The 19,342-nt window shown below is 58.0% G+C and overlaps 1 protein-coding gene across 1 annotated transcript in view; it reads left to right on the top strand.

The window, feature by feature from the left end:
* Positions 1-14,819, top strand: part of SRCIN1 (SRC kinase signaling inhibitor 1) — a 65,852-nt gene extending 51,033 nt beyond the window's left edge. The window contains exons 17-23 of the mRNA XM_037033316.1: positions 457-691; positions 2,253-2,407; positions 2,696-2,848; positions 3,438-3,560; positions 5,923-6,483; positions 7,404-7,550; positions 14,477-14,819. Of these exons, the coding sequence (XP_036889211.1) occupies positions 457-691; positions 2,253-2,407; positions 2,696-2,848; positions 3,438-3,560; positions 5,923-6,483; positions 7,404-7,550; positions 14,477-14,611 (1,509 nt within the window). The 3' untranslated portion in view covers positions 14,612-14,819. The remainder of the gene's footprint in view (positions 1-456; positions 692-2,252; positions 2,408-2,695; positions 2,849-3,437; positions 3,561-5,922; positions 6,484-7,403; positions 7,551-14,476) is intronic.
* Positions 14,820-19,342: the final 4,523 nt, after the last annotated feature.

Raw genomic sequence — 19,342 nt, 5'->3', positions numbered from 1 at the left:
CAGGATCAGGGGGCGGGGGTCAGCTGGGCTCCCGTGTTCTCACCACCATCCTAGGTTGGAAGTGCACACGCATCATGGTACTTTTCCCTGGGGGAAGAGGAAGTCTTGGAAGCATATTAAGGGTGACATTTGTCCTGCTAGACAGAAAAGCATATTATAAAGCTATAACGCTTGAGGCAATGCGGTGTTCGCCTAAGAATAGACAATGTGGTCAATGAAAGAAAAGAAAATGTCCAAAAATGGGCCTAACTATGTCAAGAGAGCTGTGTGTTAAAAGGCAGCGCTCCAGACTCACAGAGAAAGCATGTAATATTTAAGAAGTCCAGGGGTCCTCAGGGAGCTGGACCAAATGTGGGGCTTCCTCTACCACTCCTTGCATGTGGTAGGGGCTGAGGCCCCACAGGTCCAGCAGTAGGGGGGCCACTGCAGTCCTGACTCTCACCCCCTCCTCTCAAGGCTGCCGAGAGGGACTGGGAGGAGAAGCGGGCAGCTCTGACCCAATATAGCGCCAAGGACATCAATCGGCTGCTGGAGGAGACACAGGCAGAGCTACTGAAGGCCATCCCAGACCTGGACTGTGCGAGCAAGGCCCACCCAGGCCTGGCCCCCACCCCTGACCACAAGCCCCCGAAAGTCCCCCACGGTCAGAAGGCAGCCCCCCGAACGGAACCCAGTGGAAGGAGGGGCTCAGGTATGGGGGAAGGTAGGGGTGGGTGAGGAGCCCAGAGGAGGGGAGGGGCCCCATCTACAGGAGCTTTCAGGTTGATGGGTGGGAGGGAACAGGTGCGAGTGAGGACCTCTGTGGTCAGGCTGCTGGAGAGGGGAGGTGCTGGGACATCAGCAGCCTGACCCTCAGCCACTGCAGGGAGACCCAGAGGCTGGGTTAGAGCTGGACTCCGTCAAGGCCTCTTCCCACTGCCCTGACTGCTGCTGAGAGGACCTCGCAGGGAGGAGGGGCAGGTCCAGGCAGAGAGCCATCCTTCTGCATCTCAGACCCAGAGTGTGCCCTGAACCCCCTGCCTGTGCGCTCACAGGTCAGGCAGGAATCTGAACCGGAAATGGCAGCCATCATTTATTCATTCATTCCTGCCACACGTATTTGCTAAGCACCTGCTGTGCACTAGGTGCTGGGAATAAGGAATAAGACACTGGTTACTTTTAAGGAGCTTAAAATTTAGTGAGGGAATAATACTAACGTATGTGTTTATCAAGCACTTAAGTGACAAGAACTGTCCCAAATGCTTTCTATATATTAATTCTTCTAATGTCATGACCGCCTCAGGAGGCGGTCACAGTAGTCCTTCCCGTTTCACAGATGGTGGCACTGAGCTCAGTGTGGTCGTGTGACCTGTCCCAGGCCATAGCTAGTGTGTAAACCAGAGGTAGGATGAGGTGCTCAGTGCCGTGTGGGGGTGAGCTTTGCTGTCCAACAATCTCAGAGGAGGCCCTGGGAGGGCAGGAGGGGCACTTTCCACCGGAGTCTTGAAGATGAGTAGGTACTTCCCCAGGAGAGGAAACAGTTTGCGCAGACGCCTGGAGGTAGGTGTTTGGTGATGCCCATCAGGGCCCAGGAGAGGGGGTAGCAAGCGGAGCCGAGGCCGAAAGACTGGCAGGCGCACAGGGTGCTGGGCCAAGGAGCTTGGATGTGTTCTGGGTAATGGGGAGCCACTGAGGATGATAGGCAGAGGAATGTCAGGTTTGAGCGACTTTTCTGCAGGTTGCCCTGGGAACAGCCCCAGCTGCCAGGAGAACCGGGGGAAGGGAGAACCTGGTGGGCAGGGTCATGCTCTTGCACTAGTTACTTTCTCTCTTGGTGGGAAAAGGATGCGGTTCCACACCAGGGCAGGGGCTGAGGGGCAGGTAGGAAGGAGATGGACGACAGCGACATTTGTCAGACTTGAGTGTGCCCCTGAAATCACTGGGGGACCTGTCAAAATTTGGCTGCTGGTCCGGCAGCTCTGGGTGGGGCCTGAACTTCTGCATTCCTAACAAGCTCCCAGTGCTGCTGGCCCAGGGCCCACACTTTGAGTGGGGCGGGGTGAGACTGCTGTGAGCCGTGGAGGGCAGGGTTTGGGGCTGGATTGCAGGGGGAGGTCAGAGAGGAGGAGGAGGGAGCCTATGTCCTCTCCCCTGAGCCTTCCCTCCCCTCTTCCCTGGAAGAGGAAGCAAGGTTTGCCCCCTTGGAGTCAGATGTGGCTCACAGACTCCAGGGCTACAGGTTCCCTGACCTCCAGCTCCTTGGCTGCCTGCAGATGAGCTGACGGTGCCCCGATACCGCACGGAGAAGCCGTCTAAGTCGCCCCCACCACCCCCTCCCCGCCGGAGCTTCCCCTCTTCCCATGGCCTGACCACCACACGCACTGGAGAGGTTGTGGTCACCAGCAAGAAGGACTCGGCTTTCATCAAGGTACCACCCCCATCTTGGGCAGGGGGTGAGGAAGTGGAGTTGGGGGGATGCCCGAAGGGACCTGTGCAGATCCTCTGGGCGGTCCTCTCTCTTCCCTCAGAGGAAGTGGAAGGAAAGAAGGGGGCTGGCCAGTGGTGGCTGTGCTCCTGACTTGGGCTTCCACCATGGGAAGGGGCTGTCTGGAAGGATGGGGAACTGGGGCAGGTGGGAGGGGAACCCGTGGAGCCCAGCTGAGCTGGTGTGGAGGCGGGCAGAGCCTGGTCCTGACAGGGGGCCCGGGCCTTGCAGAAGGCCGAGTCCGAGGAGCTGGAGGTGCAGAAACCCCAAGTGAAGCTGCGCCGGACGGTGTCCGAGGTGGCCCGCCCGGCCTCCACGCCCCCCATCATGGCCTCTGCCATCAAGGATGAGGACGACGAGGACCGCATCATCGCAGAGCTGGAGGTGGGTCAGGGGTGCAACTGGCCCCCAAGTCGTCGGCCAGACCCGACTCCCTGTCCCTGCCAAGTGGGCCCCAGGGTGAGGTGGCTGGATTGGGACAGGTGGTTGGCCTCTTGGGCTTCCCACTGAGCGCTGGTCTGTCCAGAGCCCCGCCCTTCTCAATTTTTTCTCCACTGGAAAATGGGGGGAGGGGTCCTGAAGGCTCTCCTTGCAGGTTTGAGGTTTTTGATTGTATTCTTTGAGACCCACCCCCAACTGCCCTGAGACCCCACCATGCTCTGAGACCGCCATCCTTGAGCGTTCTTTGAGCATTTGATGCCCTTGTCCCCAAGCCCCTCATACTCTGGTGATCTCAGCCTGTCCCCCGGCCCCACCCCCCAATGGCCGCAGACACTGGGCTTCCCTGGCTTCTGGAGGAGAGACAAAGCAGAAGGCAGGGTGCCCGGTGGCCATTGCGAGGGGCCACAGTGAGGCTGGATCCCAGTGCCAGCCCAGGCCACCCCTGCCTGTGGGTGCCTGAGCCGTAGGCCAGCACCCCCATTGTCCTCCCTGTACTCCTCCTCCAAACCTTCCCCCACCTTCTGCTCCCCAGGTGTTTGAGAGAAGCTCAGTGCCTTCCCTCCCCCCTACGCCCCGCCGCCAGCCGATCCCTACCTTGCTGTCCCCCCAGGACCCCGGGCCCCCTGGGGGCTCAGCCCCAGGTCCCACATGGAAGGTAACGGGCTGCCCCCCACCTCTCACGGCGCTCTTTCTGCCTGTGCCTCCACAGCTTCCTGTCTTCACCTGTCACGCTAACTTGCTAGAATGCCAGTTACATCCCTGGGTCTCCACCACTGCCACAGTCTCACCCATGTGGAATCACCCCCTCCCCAGCTCAAGGACAGACACGTAACCCTGTCTTCTGTTCCTGAGACTTCAGCAGTCTGGTACCCAGTGACCCCTTGGGTCTGCTTTTTCTTTCAGGCTTGATTCCGAGTCAGCTCATGGTGGCCTGGGCATTTTGTTCCAACCTGCGACTCGAGTCTAGGTCTGGCCTGCAGTCTGGGCTTTGCCTGGGTCCACGATGGAGTCAGGACCCGGCTCACTAGAGGACTTTAGGTCCAACTCAGAATCTTTGTCTTGAGACCTTGCCTGGTCCCTGCCATCCCCTCTGCTCCGCTGCCTCTGGTCCCCCCTGCTCTGCTGCCTGTGCCAGGCAGGGGCTCCGTTCCTCTCACTAGAATCTGGGCCTCGCACGGGGGGCCAGGACTCATGGAGGGAGCTCATCTACAGCCTCCCTCTGACCCATGGCCCCATCGTGCCCCCTTGGTCAGGGAGCTTGGAATGGAAGAAACTCATACCCTTCCTTGGCTGCTGGTTCCGTATCTTGTGGCATTGGGAAGTTCTTCCTTCTCTCTAACTTCAGTCCTTGCTGCTGTCCTGCTACACTTATTTCCTCCTCACTCTTTCTTGGGAACTTGGGGGTGGAGCCGCTGTATGCACCCCCAGGAGGCTGTGCTTGGGGAAGACCACTTTGGGTGGGGGGGGGGTGAAGGGGGGGTGAGGGGGTCGGGGGTGGTCTGGGAACCTTTCCCACTGCTCAGTCACATCGGGACAGGAGGGTCTGCACTCCGAGGGCAGCCACCAGTGCGCACATGGGTTCACCTGACCCGTCTGCTTTTCCTTGGCCCACAGTGGGCTCTGTGCTGGTCACCACATGATTTCTGCTCTGGCTTGAGGCCTGGTGTTGCTGTCTTCCTGGCCAGGGGAGCAGATAGGCACCAGATGGGTAGACTCTTGTCTGCTGGGTGGAGGATGGGCACAGAGCGGTCCGGGGAGCTGTCTAGGGCACGCAGTGTGGGAGGGCTGCCCCCAGCGGGCTGTGCCTTCGGCTCCCAGCCCCTGTCCCTTTCTGGCTCTGGGTGCCGATCCTGAAGGGGCCCAGTGGGCAAAGCCCCTCTGCTGGCCTTTGGGGCCGGGCCCAACCTGTGCATCCTGAGGCACCATCGGGCAGTGGAGTCAGGCAGGCGTGGGTCACCCCCCTGCCTTCCCAGTCTGCGCCATCACCTTCAGGTAAGCAGGTGGCAGGGCTGGTGGGCTGCCTTGGGAGGGAGGCTAGGGGACTCTGCTGCCCCTCACGAATTGCCCTATGGCTCCTTTTAGTGGAAAGAGCACTGGACTTGGAGTCAGACTACCTGGGTTCAAATCCTGCCTCTGCCACTAACTAGCTGTGGGTAAATGACCTTGAGTGAATCAGGGCCCCCCTCACCCTCGATCTCCTCGCTGGTTAAGTGGAGACAAGAGTAGTGGCCATTCTATGGGTTACAGTAAGGGTTGAAGGCGAAGACGGATCTGACAGAGCCTAGCACAGAACTGGTGCTCGGAATTAGACCAGGATTCACACAGGTTGGGGGATCTCATTGCGCCCCCACCAAAGCCAGAGCAAGGATGTTCACACCAAAGCAGGGGCCCTAGCTCTGCCCGAGCCTGCATTCAGCAGAGTTTGGCCGAACTCCTCCCCTTGTGGCAGCTGTGAAACTCTTGGAGGAAGTTCCGAAAGTTGGGGGTGGAAGAACAGGAGTCTGGCCTGAGATGGAGGATGAGAGCCCAACCATCCAGACCAGCATCTGGTCTCTACCCATACAGGGCTGCTGGTCTCCACTGCTCAGTGCAATTCAGCAAATAGCTGGCATTCACTGGGCACTTACGATGCACCGGGCACTGTTCTGAGCATTCAGTTCTCTGCCCACCCCTTGTAGGGCTGCCCCATTGCGCAGGTGGGCAAGCTCATGGGATTCCCTGCAAGACCTGCCCCCAGAATGTGGGGCGGGCAAGGAGCAGTCAGTGTGTCTCTGCACTTCCAGATAAACTGGTGTCTGTGCCAGAAAGTGGGAGGCTGGAGGGTGCGGTGGAAAGAAGTGTGAGCTCTAGTCCTAGCTTTGCCTCTATTGCTGGGTTAACTCAGGCCCCTTCCCTGTCTTAGTGTCCCCATCTATGGAAGGCAGGGGCTGGGCTCACCCATCGTCTAACCCTGACCCCAGCACAGGTGGTTTGGTTTGCCGTGATCCTGTTCTCCCTCCTCTTTCTTCTCCCTGCAGGATGCCCCAGGCCCCAGGGCCTTCTGTGTCCCCCGGATCATCTTGACGGAATGTGCCCCCAACCCTCCGTCCCCACAAGAGGCCAGGCTTGAGGAACTCAGTCCCAGAACGACCCCCACCCCGAGACCTCGGACCCTGGTTGGCAGTGGGAGGGACTGGGATGGCCCACAGGCCCCACCAGGGGTAGCGGCTGAGGCTTCCGGGCCCAGGAGCAGTTTGATGCCTGAAAAGGAGGGGATCTCTCTGAAGAGTCTGGGGACAGGAGGCTGCAGCCCAGAAGAGGGAGGGGTCAGGGTCCCCTGTTCTCGGGGGCCTTCCACTGCTGAGACCCACCTGGAGGAGACCCCCAAGGAGTCTGGACACAATGCCCAGCCTTGCAGTGGGAACTGTAAGGGCCAGCATGCTGTCGGCCCGGGTTGTACAATGCGGGGCAGCACCACCCAGCGGATGGACAGCCTGGAAGAGTCGCTCCAGGAGCTGGAAGCCACCCTGAGCCAGATGGGCACGGCCCCGTCCAAGGGCCCCCCTGGCAGCCCTCCACCCCCGCCCCACACTCCCAAGGTGGCTGCCTCCTTCCCTGTCCTCCCCTCCTGCCTTCATGCTCCAGTCTCTCCATCTTCAGAGCAGGAGGGAGTTGGGGGCCGCAGGAGCACCGACAACCCCTCTTCCCACCAGCCTTCTCTCACTCTCCTGGGAGCCTGGTACCCAGTGGGCTTTGCAGGCAGAGCCCTGGGAGGCTGGGAAGCTGGCCTCCATAGGGATCAGCTCGTCCAGCCCCAGCAGGGACCAGGACTTCTCTGCTTTGTATCTGTAAACCGACAAATAAAGTTTTCTCCCCCTTTCCTATCCCCACTCTCCCCTCCCCTCTCCTGTCTGACTCTTTCTGTCTCTGTTGTTCTCTGTCTGCACCTCTGGATCCCCAGAGCCCTTCTGGGCAGGCCTGGTGCCTGGGGTGGTTCAGTGGGGCCAGACCTGTCCATCTCCAGGGAAACTTTACCCACATCCTCCCGCCAGCAGGAAGCTGTGGGCCTGGGGCTGCCAATCCTGCTGTCTGCCATTATAAAGACCGCCCCCCCCCACACCCNCCCCCCCCCCCCCCCCCCCCCCCCCCCCGCCCCAGTCTCAGGCACGCTCTCCTGGATTTAGGATGATGTCCCTTGCTGGGAGTGGCGGGTGGTACTAGGGGCCTTTAATTTAGAAATGGCTCCCCCTCATGGTCACCAGCTGCCTCTGGGCTGTTTAAGGAAATCACCCAAAAGTTCCCACTTGGGAGAACAGTGGTTAGGGACCCAGCTGGTGGCCCCTGTTACCTCTCCTTCAGGGAGACCTTAAACCTGGCCTCAGAGAGTGGGCCTGAGTCCCCGCCTGGGACGTGGAGCCAGGAGCGGTGAAGAGGTCCCAGCCCCGGAGCCTCTCCCGCCCAGTGCCTAGGGTTCCTGTGTCATTGCTCTCCAACTGTAAGCCTGTTCCTCTTCCTGTAGAGTGGCGGTGGCAGTGTGCCACCCATGAAGGTGGTGACTCCAGGGGCCTCTAGGCTGAAGGCAGCCCAGGGCCAGCCAGGCAGCCCTGACAAAGGCAAGCACGGCAAGCAGAGGGCCGAGTACATGAGGATCCAGGCCCAGCAGCAGGTAAGGTGGGCGCCAGGGGAATGGGATGTGGCCCCAGCCAGCCCCGCCCCCACCCCCGCAGTGCTGTGTGCTGCCCCCTTCTGCCATTGTGCCCACCTTCCCCCCCGCCCCGTCCAGTGAGACCCTCCCTGCCAGGGCTGCCTCACCAGCCCCTTGAGCAGCCTTCTCTCTCCTCTCCCTAAGCCCAGGGCTCTGGCTCTCGTTTAGAACGTGCGTCCTCAACCAGGCCCCTCCCCATTACAAGGCTCCTCCCCGGTTGCTTCTGTAGGAGGAGGAGCCAGTAGACTTCCGTTCCCACCAGCCCCAATAGCTGGGTCCCTTCGGAGGCCGGGCCTGCCCTGGGGGGAGGGGGACCCATATACCTCTTCGCCTTCTGCCACTGCCCTCCTCTCCCCTGCTTTCTTCTGTCCACTCTTAGACCCGCCTGGTCTTTGGGGCTCCACTCTCGTTTCAGCTCCTCTCTCAGCTCCTAGGCCGTCTCGCAGCTGAGGGAGAAACCAACTTGCATCTGCTTTTCGGGCTCGTGTTGGGTGTCAGTGTGTTCCTGCTGACATTCCATGGGGAGGGCGAGAAAAGAGAGAGACTTTGACCCCCCCCCCCGCCCCATGGGGCAGGAGCAGCAGGAGCAGCTTCACCCCCTTTCAGATTTAAGTAGCAGGTTGAAGTACAAAGTCAACCATCTCACCACGGGTGTTTCTGCCCTGCAGTCCGTGTGTGTCTGGGTCAGAGGTGCAGGGTGGCCCCTGGGCCCAGATGCAGCTCAACCTTTAGTGCACTGTTTGGTTCAGTGGGTATTTCTCTGCAGCTCCCGTATGTCCGGCCCCCATTCTGGGTGCTGGGGTGGGGGTGGGGGCTGTGAAATGTCCAGATGCTGTACGATGAAGAAGGTTCTAGGCTCAGAGGCGGGAGGTTAGAAATGAGGAAGTCCAGCCGCCTCCTAGAGCTGAGGAGACAGCTCAGAGACGGAAAAGGGCTTCCCCAGGGCTCGGAGCAAAGTGGACCAGAGCCAGGACTGGGGCACAGGCATCCCAAAGCTTCTCAGCCCATGGCCTGGGACAGCCCTGGGCATGCAGGTCCTGCCTCCTGCTGGTCCCCTGGAAAATCCAGCGGGGATGAGCCATGCACTCCGTCCACCCCCTGACCAGCCTCTCCTCACCAGCTTCCCACTGCCCCACTGTCCTCCTCATGGGCCCCCCGGCGCACCTGCAGAGCCCACCCCCAGCTCTCTTCCCTGCCACGGCCCTGGAAGAGCCACTTGTCCTGCCCAGGCTGCTCTCTCCTTCGTGTCCAGAACGGCAGCTGGTGCCCGTGGTGTGTTCACATGTGCCGGACACACGTTACGTCCTCTCACACTCGCCACTCCGAGAGAGGTCCTTATCATCCCCGTTTGGTAGATGGGGAAACTGAGGCTTTCTGTGAGATCACACAGCTGGCAAGTCGTGGAGTGGGATTCAAATCCAGACTGCCTGACACCCTCCCGCAAAACACATTTGCTGCATCCTCTTCACCAGACCCTCCCCCACACCCGCCCTTTCGTTAGGATCCACTGTCTCCTGGCCCGACTCGCAGCTTCCCCAGCACAGGTGATGCTCCTGGTGCATTGCCCTGTCTCCTGCCCACCTGTCACCTCCACCGCCGCCACGCCCTCTCCTTCACTCCTCAGTCCACTCTGCCTCCCCTGCAGCCCCACCGCTGGACTCGGCTAGGTCTCCAGTGGCCTCCAGCTGTATCCCCCACCTCTTTGCAGCAGGAGCAGCATATTACACCCCCCTCCCCCCGCAGCACCCCCCCCCGGGGGGCTGCGTAGACCCACCATTCCTTGATGTCTGCTCCTCCTTCGTCCACCCCCACGCCCTCCCTCCTGCCTCCTCTCTGGGCGGTTCTCCTCTGTCCCCTTCTGTCCCTCTCTTCACCTCACTGGCCTGCTTCCTCTTGGTCCTCTTTTCATCTCACACCACACGCACCTCTCCCCGGGCACCAGGTGCTGTCTGTCCCTGCCCGGGTCTCTGTTCTGAGCTCAGACCTGCCACTGCTTCCCCTCAGCAAGTGTCACCCACCTGCAGTGCCCACCCACGCTTGGGCGTCTCTGGGAGCCCCTCCTCCCTCCCTCCCTCATCTCTCGCAGACATCACGCTTCTCTCTTCACGCTTCCACCTCTGGTCTCGTTACAGCTTTCACATTCACTTTTCTGGGGCCTTTCTTTCAAAAAGCATCTCCTTTCTCATACACAACACGTATTCCATTGTTTATGGAGGCAGGGCAGGGATTCACCTCATGCCCCACTACTTAAATGCAGGCTCTTCTGCGCTCCCCCTGTGACTTCTGTCTCCGTCAGCCTATTTCCCAGCCCCATGGGGTGGGAGGGATGTTTGTAAAGTGCAGGTGTGGTGACGTCACACCCCCAGCTTGGAAGCTGTGCCCACCGGCCCCTGTCGGGTAAGGGAATAGAAAGTCCTCCCCTGCTGCCCAGGGCGCTCCTTGACAGCCAGGCTCCCTGCCCCCGGGTCTCCCTGCCCCCACTCACACCCTGGACTTGCTCAGCCACCCTGGGTCACCTGGCCCTCTGTCCTCCAGGCCAGGACACAGCTCCATAAGCAGTTAGTCTGTGACCTGGGCCCGTGTCCTCTGCCCTCTGCCCTCTGCCCGCTCCTTCCACATCTGTACCGCGGGGACAAAAACCCGGCAGCAGCTTCTGAGGTCCCAGAATGCTGGGTGTGGGACAGCACTTTGAAAGCCACCAAGTGCTCTCCAAAGGGAAGGAGTCGCCACTGTCCCTGGTCACACCGTACACTTGTCAAGGGCTGGGCAGAGGCCTCTTCCCCATCACGTAGTTCGAACACTTGAGGCTCCAAGCAGTCTTTGATGGCGATGGGGGAGGGAGGTAGGACTACTAGGACCAGAGACACAGAAACTGGGGGCCAAGGACCGGAGTTCTGAGATGGTGCGGCAGTGCCCGGTACTACAGGCATGACTGAGAAAAGTCTCTTGGCGTTGCCCTCAGAACCCAAGGGTGGCACGGCAGCTGGGAGATGGTTGAGCGCCTCCTGGGTCTCCTCGGGTGGCTCAAATGGAGGGACCGTAATGAAGGGCCCACCCAGAGAGCTGGGAAAGTACAGGGATGCTGAGGCACCCAGGGACTGGTGAAAGCAGGAGGCCGGGCCTCCCTGGGGAGAGGGGCAGGGAGCCCAGTCAGAGCTGGGCAGCGGGAGCTGTGGTTACAGAGGGCGGAGCTACTGCCAGCAACTTGACACCAAGGAGGGCGGTGCTAGGGAAGAAACTTCACCCGCTCTCTGTCCACCCTGCCAAAATCCCATTCACTGGCCAAACCTAACCAGAAGATAGTCAGCAAGGGCATGGGGGTAGGGTAGGGGGTCAGCCAGCCAAGGCACAGAGCAGGGCAGGACTTGCATTGCGGGGGCAGGCATCGGAGAGGCAGGTAGAAAATAATCAGTACACGTTCCATGTACCAAGTTTACGTGTCTTAATCCTCATAACAACTTCATAGGTGCTTAACCTGATTTGCCACTGCTGATCCCTCAGCACCTACCGCAGTGCCTCGCCCCTTGGGCACTCAGTAAACAGTTACTGGGCAGGTGAGTGAATAGATGAAGGGATTTGCCACGGGTCAGGCCCGAGCCAGATGGAAACAGACAAGGCAGACCTGGAGGGTCACGGTGGCATAATAATGAGTAATAATCACTGCTGTCCATTGTGTCCTGGGCGCAGGCACTGGCCTCCCAGTCTGGGTTGCGTCATCTCATGTGACTCTGATGCTGTAGGGACTTTTCCCTGTCTTGCTGGTGAGGACAGGAAGGCTCCAGAGAGACTCTGCTTAGGGTCACACGGGGAGAAAGTGGCGGAGCTGGGACTTCAGCCATAGATCTGTCAGGACCCACCCTCCGAGGGCTGGGAGAAGCCCTGTCTCTCCGGACAGTCCAGTGCCCGGTTCAGGCAGATAGCAGGAAAGAAGGGATCGGGGGTGGGGTGGGGGGCACAGAGGTGGCACTGGGAACAGCCCTGGGCGAGGTGCCAGCAGGGTCTGCTGCATCGGGGCCATTACACCTGTATGGAAATCTGTGTGTTGTAGTGTGGAGAGATAGGTGAGTGTGCTTAGGGCGTAGAAGGGGTGCTAACCTCTGACCCACGGAAAGAGGAAGGATGCTGGGCTCAGCCCTCTGGGCCCCAGCTAAGGGTTCCAGTCTCCTCTGGCTAAAAGCTGAACGTCTGTGGGGTTTCTGCCCCGCCTCAAAGGTGATAAAGCTCTGCTCCTCCGGACATAACTGGCAGCAACAGGAGAGAACTGGCTGGTGAAATGCCAGTGGCAGGAGCCTTCAGAGACAGCCACGGTGTCACCTGAGAGTTCTGAACAGCACAGGGCAGGGTCACAGGCACAGATGGACATGGGGCTCCCCCAGCTTCAGGAAAGTGGATTTTGGCCGTTGCCTCGGCCAGCCTCCTGAGAGGGAAGATAGGCTGAGAGAATTTTGCCAAACAGGTGCTCACGGAGCAACCGGAGCAACCGTAAGAGGTCTCCGTGAAGAAGAAGGTGTTGGGGGGAGGGGCGTCCCTGGCAACTCTGCCCAGTGTGGATATTTGCAGGCCTTGCACTGGCCATGGCAGGAGGCGGGCATCGTCTGGGTGAGGGCACCTCACCTGAACGAATGCAGGAGTCAGGTGGAGGCCCAAGTGAGGGGGGAACAGGTGTTTTAAAGACCAAAGCTCAGAAATGGATGGAGGCTTTTAACAAGTGCTCAAGTGAAGGAACAGAAAACGCTTTTAACTAGAGATGGACCAGGAACAAAGAGAATCAAACAGCTGGGATGTGAGATGTGAGGGGACAAGGGGAGGAAGCAGAGGGACCTTGACTCTCCCACCTGGCTTTGGGAGAAAGAACTTGAAACAGGAAAGGGTGGGAGAGGAGGCGCAGGACGGGAGCTTCGGGTAACCCACCAGGAGTAAGAGAGCTCTTGGTTGCCTTTAAATGAGTTTTCTGTGAGCATAGGTACTGGGACCAGAGAACAGGGACCATGCCTGGCACAGGGCCCTCGGCAAAGGGCTGAGTGAACAGAAAGGTAGCTTGCCAAGAGCCTGGAGCCCTTTTGGGAAAGGAGCGTGTGGCTGCAGTCAAGGGGAGAGGGATGGAAGACCCATGGGGAACTTGCCTTGATTTTCCTGAAGAGGGCAGTATAAGCAGGAGGCAGTGTGGTGAGCAAGCCCTGGGTGAGTCTGTGCAGTGGGGAAGAAGAAACGGCCCCCAGCAACAAGGGCAGGTTCACGGTCAGCAGTCGGGCTGCATGCCATCTTGTTTCCCTTCCCATCGGCTGGGGCCATGATCTGGCTTTCCCCCTGCAAGACATCTGATAGAGCTGACCCAGCAGCTGGCTGATCGTGTAGGTCGTGGGAAACTAGCTGACCCGGCCCAGACCTAGCTGCAGGAGGTCTCTGGCGATGGGCCACAGCATTCTCTTTCCAGTCCTCTTCCTTTCTGTCTTTTTTAAAAAGGTTTTGTTTATTTACTTTTAGAGAGAGGAGAAGTTGAGAGAAAAAGAGAGGGATTGAAACATCAGTGGGTGGTTGCCTGTCACACGCCCCCTACTGGGTACCTGGCCCGCAACCCAGGCATGTGCCCGGGTAAGCCAACCAGCCACCTTTTGCTTCACAGGTTGGCGCTCAATCCACTGAGTCACACCAGCCAGGACTGTCTTTTTTTTAATCCTCGTCCAATAATGTGTTCACTGACTTTTAGAGAGAGGGGAAAGGGGGCAGAGAGAGACAGACAGACATTGATGTGAGAGAGGAACATGGATCGGTTGCCTCCCCTATGCACCCTGATGGGGAATCAAACCCACAACCTTTTGGTGTATGGGACGATGCTCCAACCAACTGAGCAACCTGGCCAGGGCCCTTTCTGCCGTTTCCCCCCGCCCCCTGCTTTTTGTTTTAATCAATACGGTTCAGTTATTGCACTAGTAGCTAAGTAAGGCCAGGAGGGACAGGGAGAAAACCCAGCTGTGTAGCCCTAACCCAGCAGATCTCCAACTTAAACGTGCACAGGACCACCTGGGGCTCCTGCCTAATATGCAGGCTCCTGAGCCCACACCAGAGGTGGATTCTGGAGCAGGCCCAGGAATCTGCATTTGTGGCCCGTCATTCCCTTGAGGGGGGGCAGACGGCTCTGATACAGTACGGACCTGCAGGGAGGGAGTTGCTGGAGGTGGGAAGGGACCGGACTGTTTCTGACTCTCAGCGCTGCCGAGTGCGCCCAGGGCGTGTCACCCGGGAGTGAACTCCCTTACTCACAAGGCCCAGCTGGCAGCCGAAGAAACCGTGACACAGGGCGAAGTTGGGAGGGAGGCTCCTTGCGGGGAGCGCCTCTTCCTCCCGGGTGGGGGTGGGGAGGACAAGCTCGCTCTTCCGCCACCACAAAACCTTCCGCTTAGAATCAGCCTCCTGCTGAGCGGAGGAGGAAGGGACCCTGGCTGGGCTGCTGGCCAGCGGGGCCTAAGAGCCCACCTACTGCCTCCCTGCTTGGAGGGCACGCGCTTCTGTGGTGGCTAATGTTCCATCTCTCCCTTCCTCTCCTGTCCCCTCCCCCACGCCCCATCTCCTTGTCCGCTGACCCCGGCGCGTCTCCCTTGTGCTTCGTTGGCCTCTCTCTTCCACCTTCTCTCTTTCCTGTCAGTAACCTCGGACCCACATTCCCAACCCTGGTCCCCAGGCCCTTTGGTCCAACTCTGCCCCTGCTGTGGCCCCTCCCCTGTCTCAAGGGGGTCACTCTCTTCAGATGCCCCTCTGGGTCTCTTCCTTTTGCAGTTAATTTTCTCTTGGATATGCGCAGGTTTTTCACCTTTTTAAGGCTTCAGCTGGGGGCCAGCATGCAGGCCCTCCCTTCCTCTCTCTGACCCTGGACCGCTGTTTTTTTCCAGGCCACTAAACCATCTAGAGAGACGAGTGGGTCGAGCGAGACCTCAAGCCCAGTCTCAGAAAAGCCCTCGGCCTCCAGAACCTCTATCCCTGTATTGACTTCGTTTGGGGCGAGGAATTCTTCCATCTCCTTCTAGAAGCCCCCTCACACCTCCACCCCAGCCTGACCCCTCTCTGACCCCTGCCATGTATCTCCCTATGCTTCCCTTCACCCCCCCATCCCCCCATTCTCTAGACATCCCCAAGGGTTGCCACAGGTGTGGCCCTTCTTACCTCTCTCTACTCATTCCCTGTTGGTGGTTTTTCTTTTTTTAAAATGATTCACTTTTAATCATCTTTCTCTTTTTTTAAAAAAAAAAAAAAGCAAAACAGTGAAACTGAGAACCAAAACACACCACCTTCCTTTGATTTCCTATTCCAAAATGGCCCACTTCTTGTCATCTTCCCCCCCTTTTCTCTTTCTCCACTCTTCCGTCCAAGTCCATGCTCAAGTTCCTGTACCTTCCCCCTCCTTTCCCCCTCCCCTCCCCCCAACTTCCCAAGAGCACTCCAAACGAACTCTGATCCACGGAGACTTGGAGCAGCAAGACGCGGCCTCCCCTCCTTTGGAAACCTTCCTGGAGGAAAACCTGGACATCGGACCCACCCCAGTATGGAGCTGGAGAACGGGGCGCATGCGGACTCGGGCTGGAGGCGGCCCACCTGTGTGCTGCAAGCTCGGGACCAGATGATGGACCGAGGCTGCTTCTTTGCTCCCTTCCCCCTGCCCTGGTGGGCCTGGAGTTAAGAGTTTTGGGTTGGGAAGGGACCTTAGAGGTTGAGGGGCCTCAGAGGTCTGTGAGCCCATTGAGTCTGTGTCTTGGAGGGGAGATGGCTTCCTGGGACCCCCTTCCCGTGATGAGGGGCCACTGGTCTGTGCCGAGGTGGGGAAGGGACCCTTCTGGACCACGGGCTGTGGAAGGTGGTTGAGCAGACAGCCTGACCCTGGGGACACTGCCTCAGTGGGAGAGGGTAGCCTAGGGGAGGGGTATTTGATACTTTTCATTTCCTAATTTAGCACTTTAAATGACATTAACTTATTTAATGGGGGTGGGGCGGGCGAGAATGAAGGGCCTAGATAATTACATTTTGAGGCCTGGAGGGTGGGAAGGGTCTAATTGTAAAGGAAATGGGGGCATACAGAGGAGGTGGATGAGCAGCAGTGAGGACGGCTCTGACCCCAGGGGCAGGGTGACTTGACCTTCGACCATCCTCTTTTGAGGTTTGAGGGTTTTCAGGGAAGGGGTGAGACACAGTTTTTAATGAGGATCTGGTGATCTCTGGGGAGATCCTTGATGGTCCCTGAGGCCTGACCACACAGCCAGCGCCCCCAGCCTGGGGCACCTGCCTTGTGGAAGGTGTCCACTGTGTGGCTAGAGGCCAGGTCCTGAGATGGGAGGGAGAAACCTCAGCCCTGGCCCCCCAGAGGGCAGAGAGGCCCCGAGGGAGATCCTGTGGGTGGGGAAGGAGGAGGAGGAGGAGGATGGCGGGAATCCCCAGGGAGCAGGGTTCCTATTTGGAGCACAAAGTGGGGTAAGCACAGGGTGGGGGGCTGGGATTAGTCTCCCTTAGTAAGCACAGAAAGAAGGAGCCACGGAAGGGGCGGTGCCTCCTGGACCCCGGGACCTGGTGGGAAGGTCCTCTCTTCCCGAGAGCCTGGGGGAGCTGTTGAGGGTTGGGGGAGGGAGGGGAAATTGGGTTGTGTTTCTTCATTTCTCTCTCTTTCTTTTTTGTTTTGCTTTTGTCGGTTCATCCTTGTTTTCTAGCTTTGAATCATTTTTGTACAAAGGCAAGTAAGCCTTCTTGAAAACGAACAAAAGAAGAGGAAAAAAATCCCTCCTGAAAAAAAATACCCTGGAAAACAGAAAAAAAAAAAGGACCTCATAAATGATGCAATTACTTCTAATTGCAGGCAACTCTTTACATTTAAGTGAAGTGTCTTAACATTTTATATTGTTTTAAAAATATATTTACATATTATATATATAATATACGTAATATAAATATATATAAATATTTAAAAAAGAAAAAAAAAAGAAAACCACTCTCTCCCTGGCCGCTGTTTTGGCGGGGGAGGGGGGCTGGAGGATGGGCACATCGGCCTGGCTTCTGCGGTCCAGGGACAAGGTTTGGTCTGATTTGGCTGTACAGAGACCCTCTGACTCAGGAGGGGAGGGGGGAGTGGTGCCCCCTCCTCCCTCCACTCCATTACTCTCTGCTTGCTACTCTCACTTGCTCCTGCCCTCAGCCCTGCGACCTGATTGTGTGTCCCACCGTCATTGTCTTGAGTTGAATGTCCCTTTGTGGGGGGAGATGGAAGCGGGGGGAGTATCCATCCACGAGGGGGCAGACAGAAGGAACCCTGGGCCCACCCCACCTGCTCATGTGGAGCCCAGTGGGATTCGCAGAACTTTCTTTCACGTTGGCTCCTGCACATTACGGGGTGAGAGGCGTTTGTGTGGAACTGTGTGCAGCCTGTGTGTGTGTGCACCGGCACAAGTCTGCTTACCCAGGTTCAGGGAGAAGCATGTGTGTGCACTCACCGGTTTGTATGACTCGTATGGGCAGCAGGACATGCTCACCTGCACATTGGTGAAGAGCTTTGCCTGTGAGAATGCATTGGAATGTGTGTATGCAGATGTGTGTAGCTTCGAGAGGCTTGAGTGTGTGGGCCACGTATGTGTGGACATAGGGGTGCATGTGACCTGTGCATGAGTGTGCAAATGCGTGTAGACCTAGGTGTGTGGAAGTGCCTCTGGGTGTGTTCCATCACCCCTGCACCACCTGCTCTGGCCACCCTCCCGAGCCCCCGTCCCCATGGCCCTTGCACAGCCCACAGCACGTCAATGCCTCCCCAGCTGCATGCGCCTCGCTGCTCTGTCCATCAGTGTGTGCTTGACCAAGAGAAAACTGAATCGTCTGGGGCGACCCTTGTATCCGGTCCTCCCAGCCCCCGCCCACTGTGCTGTGTAACTCGCACGGGGCTTGCTCTCCTGCCCCTTCCACAATACGCTGTTTCCCCAGGAGCCTCAGGCTCTGAGAGGGGCCCCAGGTGGGCCCCCCGGGGCGAGCCCTGGCTCCACACCCCACCCGGTCCACCCTGTAGGGCCCGTGTTGGTGTAGCAGTGATGGCTTTTGTGGATATTCTGTGACCTCTGTCAGTGTAATTTGACAATTTCTAAATGGAAAAGGGTTGCTGTGTTTTCTCTGTCTCTTTCTTTTTTAATGTCCTTTTTCTTCTCCCCACTTCCCTGCTTTCTTTCTTTTTCGGTTTTTCTAGCCGAATGTTTGGGGCTTAAATAAAACTTGTTTCTTTTTCCTCTCCGGATCTCTTTCCTATAGGCTGCTGTCTCATTATTTCTCAGCTTCACCTTGGAAGGTGCTGGGATGGATGGGGCCGGGGATGGGGATCCTAGGCAGCCAACTGCCTGGAAGCCTAGCAGCCAAGGCTCAGGGCAGAAGGGGCAGAAACCCCCGTAGGGCCTCCGTGGCCCCCAAGGGCCCTGCAAACCGACATCATCAGGATACTGGAGAGGAACTCACTTGGTGACTCACCACCATCAGTGAGGTCGCTACGGGCATTACTTACTGCTTGTGAGTGACAAAGCCAAAGACCCTAGGTGTGTGGCTCAGAGTCACACAACTTGTAGGATGCAGTCAGGACTTGAGTCAGCTCTGCCTGGCCCCAAACCCAATGCTTCCCCCCCGCCCAGACCAAGTAGGGTCTGATTACCTCCAGGAATCCCCAGAGTTGGGTCTCCGCCTCCTGCCCTTTGAGTGGGATGACCCTTCCTGGTGTCCGTCCATCCTCTCAAGAGCAGCAGCTTTCAAACCTTTTTTAAAAAAAACTGTAGTTCATGGTAAGAAATACATTTTTCATCTCAACAGTTTCAACATGCACACGCACAAACACCCGTCTGTTTAGTGAAACAGCGTTTATACAGTGCACTCCAGTTTTCTCTCTTAAATGCTAAACATGTAAGTCGCAAGCCACTACATCAATTTCATGACCTTCCAATGGGTCAGAACCCCCAGTTTGGAACAGACTCTCTGCAGGTCTAGTTCCAGCCCCCACCATGTTGCATTTCTGCCTTCTCCTCCTCCAGGGCCTCCTGGCTGCACTTACCCCATGGTCTCCTCTGAAACGGAAAGACCCCTGAAGGAGATTTGTACTTGGTTCTGATTGGGTAGAGGGCCCTGGGCCCTGATGCTGTAGCCAGCCAGCTGCCCGAACCCTTCCAGGTCCCCACATCAGAGTCCGGCCTGGATGTCCTGACGGGGCTTTCTGGGTTTTCCTGGGATTCTGGAGGCCCTGTTATTGTTCCAGCATGTTCCAATGGTCCTCGAGACTGCCCTCCTAGGCGATCTATCTTGCATGGCTGAGGCCTGGGGTGTTACTGGGTTTCTTCTACTTTGACCCCAAACACCAACCCTTCTATCCCGGGAGGTGATGGCAGTTACCCGAGTCTGCCACAGGAAAGGGGCCCTGCGGCGACTGTGGTAGTGAGTAGTGGAGACCATGTCCGAGAGGGTAACCAAACCCTGGGGTCACATTTGAATGGAGACTTTAAGAATAAGTGTCTACATGGAAGCTGGTGGCTGAGTGTCCCAAGCCAAAGAGCCCTCAGTGAGAAGTCATTTGTGGCCTCTAGAAAATGAATGAAACCCAGGGAGAGCAATCGGGGGAAGAGGGCATGCCCTGAGTCCAGAGCGGTGGGCGGAAGCCCTGTCTCAGGAGGCGCTGCGGAGGGGGGGAGGGGCGGGGGGCTACAGTAAGAAAGATGAGTTTCGTGGAGCTGTGGGAAGCATTTGGAAGGTTTCAAGTAAGA

The sequence above is a fragment of the Sturnira hondurensis genome, unplaced genomic scaffold, assembly GCF_014824575.4.
Source record: "Sturnira hondurensis isolate 20B ecotype Veracruz unplaced genomic scaffold, ASM1482457v3 Scaffold0021632, whole genome shotgun sequence".
NCBI lineage: Eukaryota > Metazoa > Chordata > Mammalia > Chiroptera > Phyllostomidae > Sturnira > Sturnira hondurensis.
Note: the sequence above shows the minus strand (reverse complement) of the source record. Positions and strands in the feature narration are given on the sequence as shown.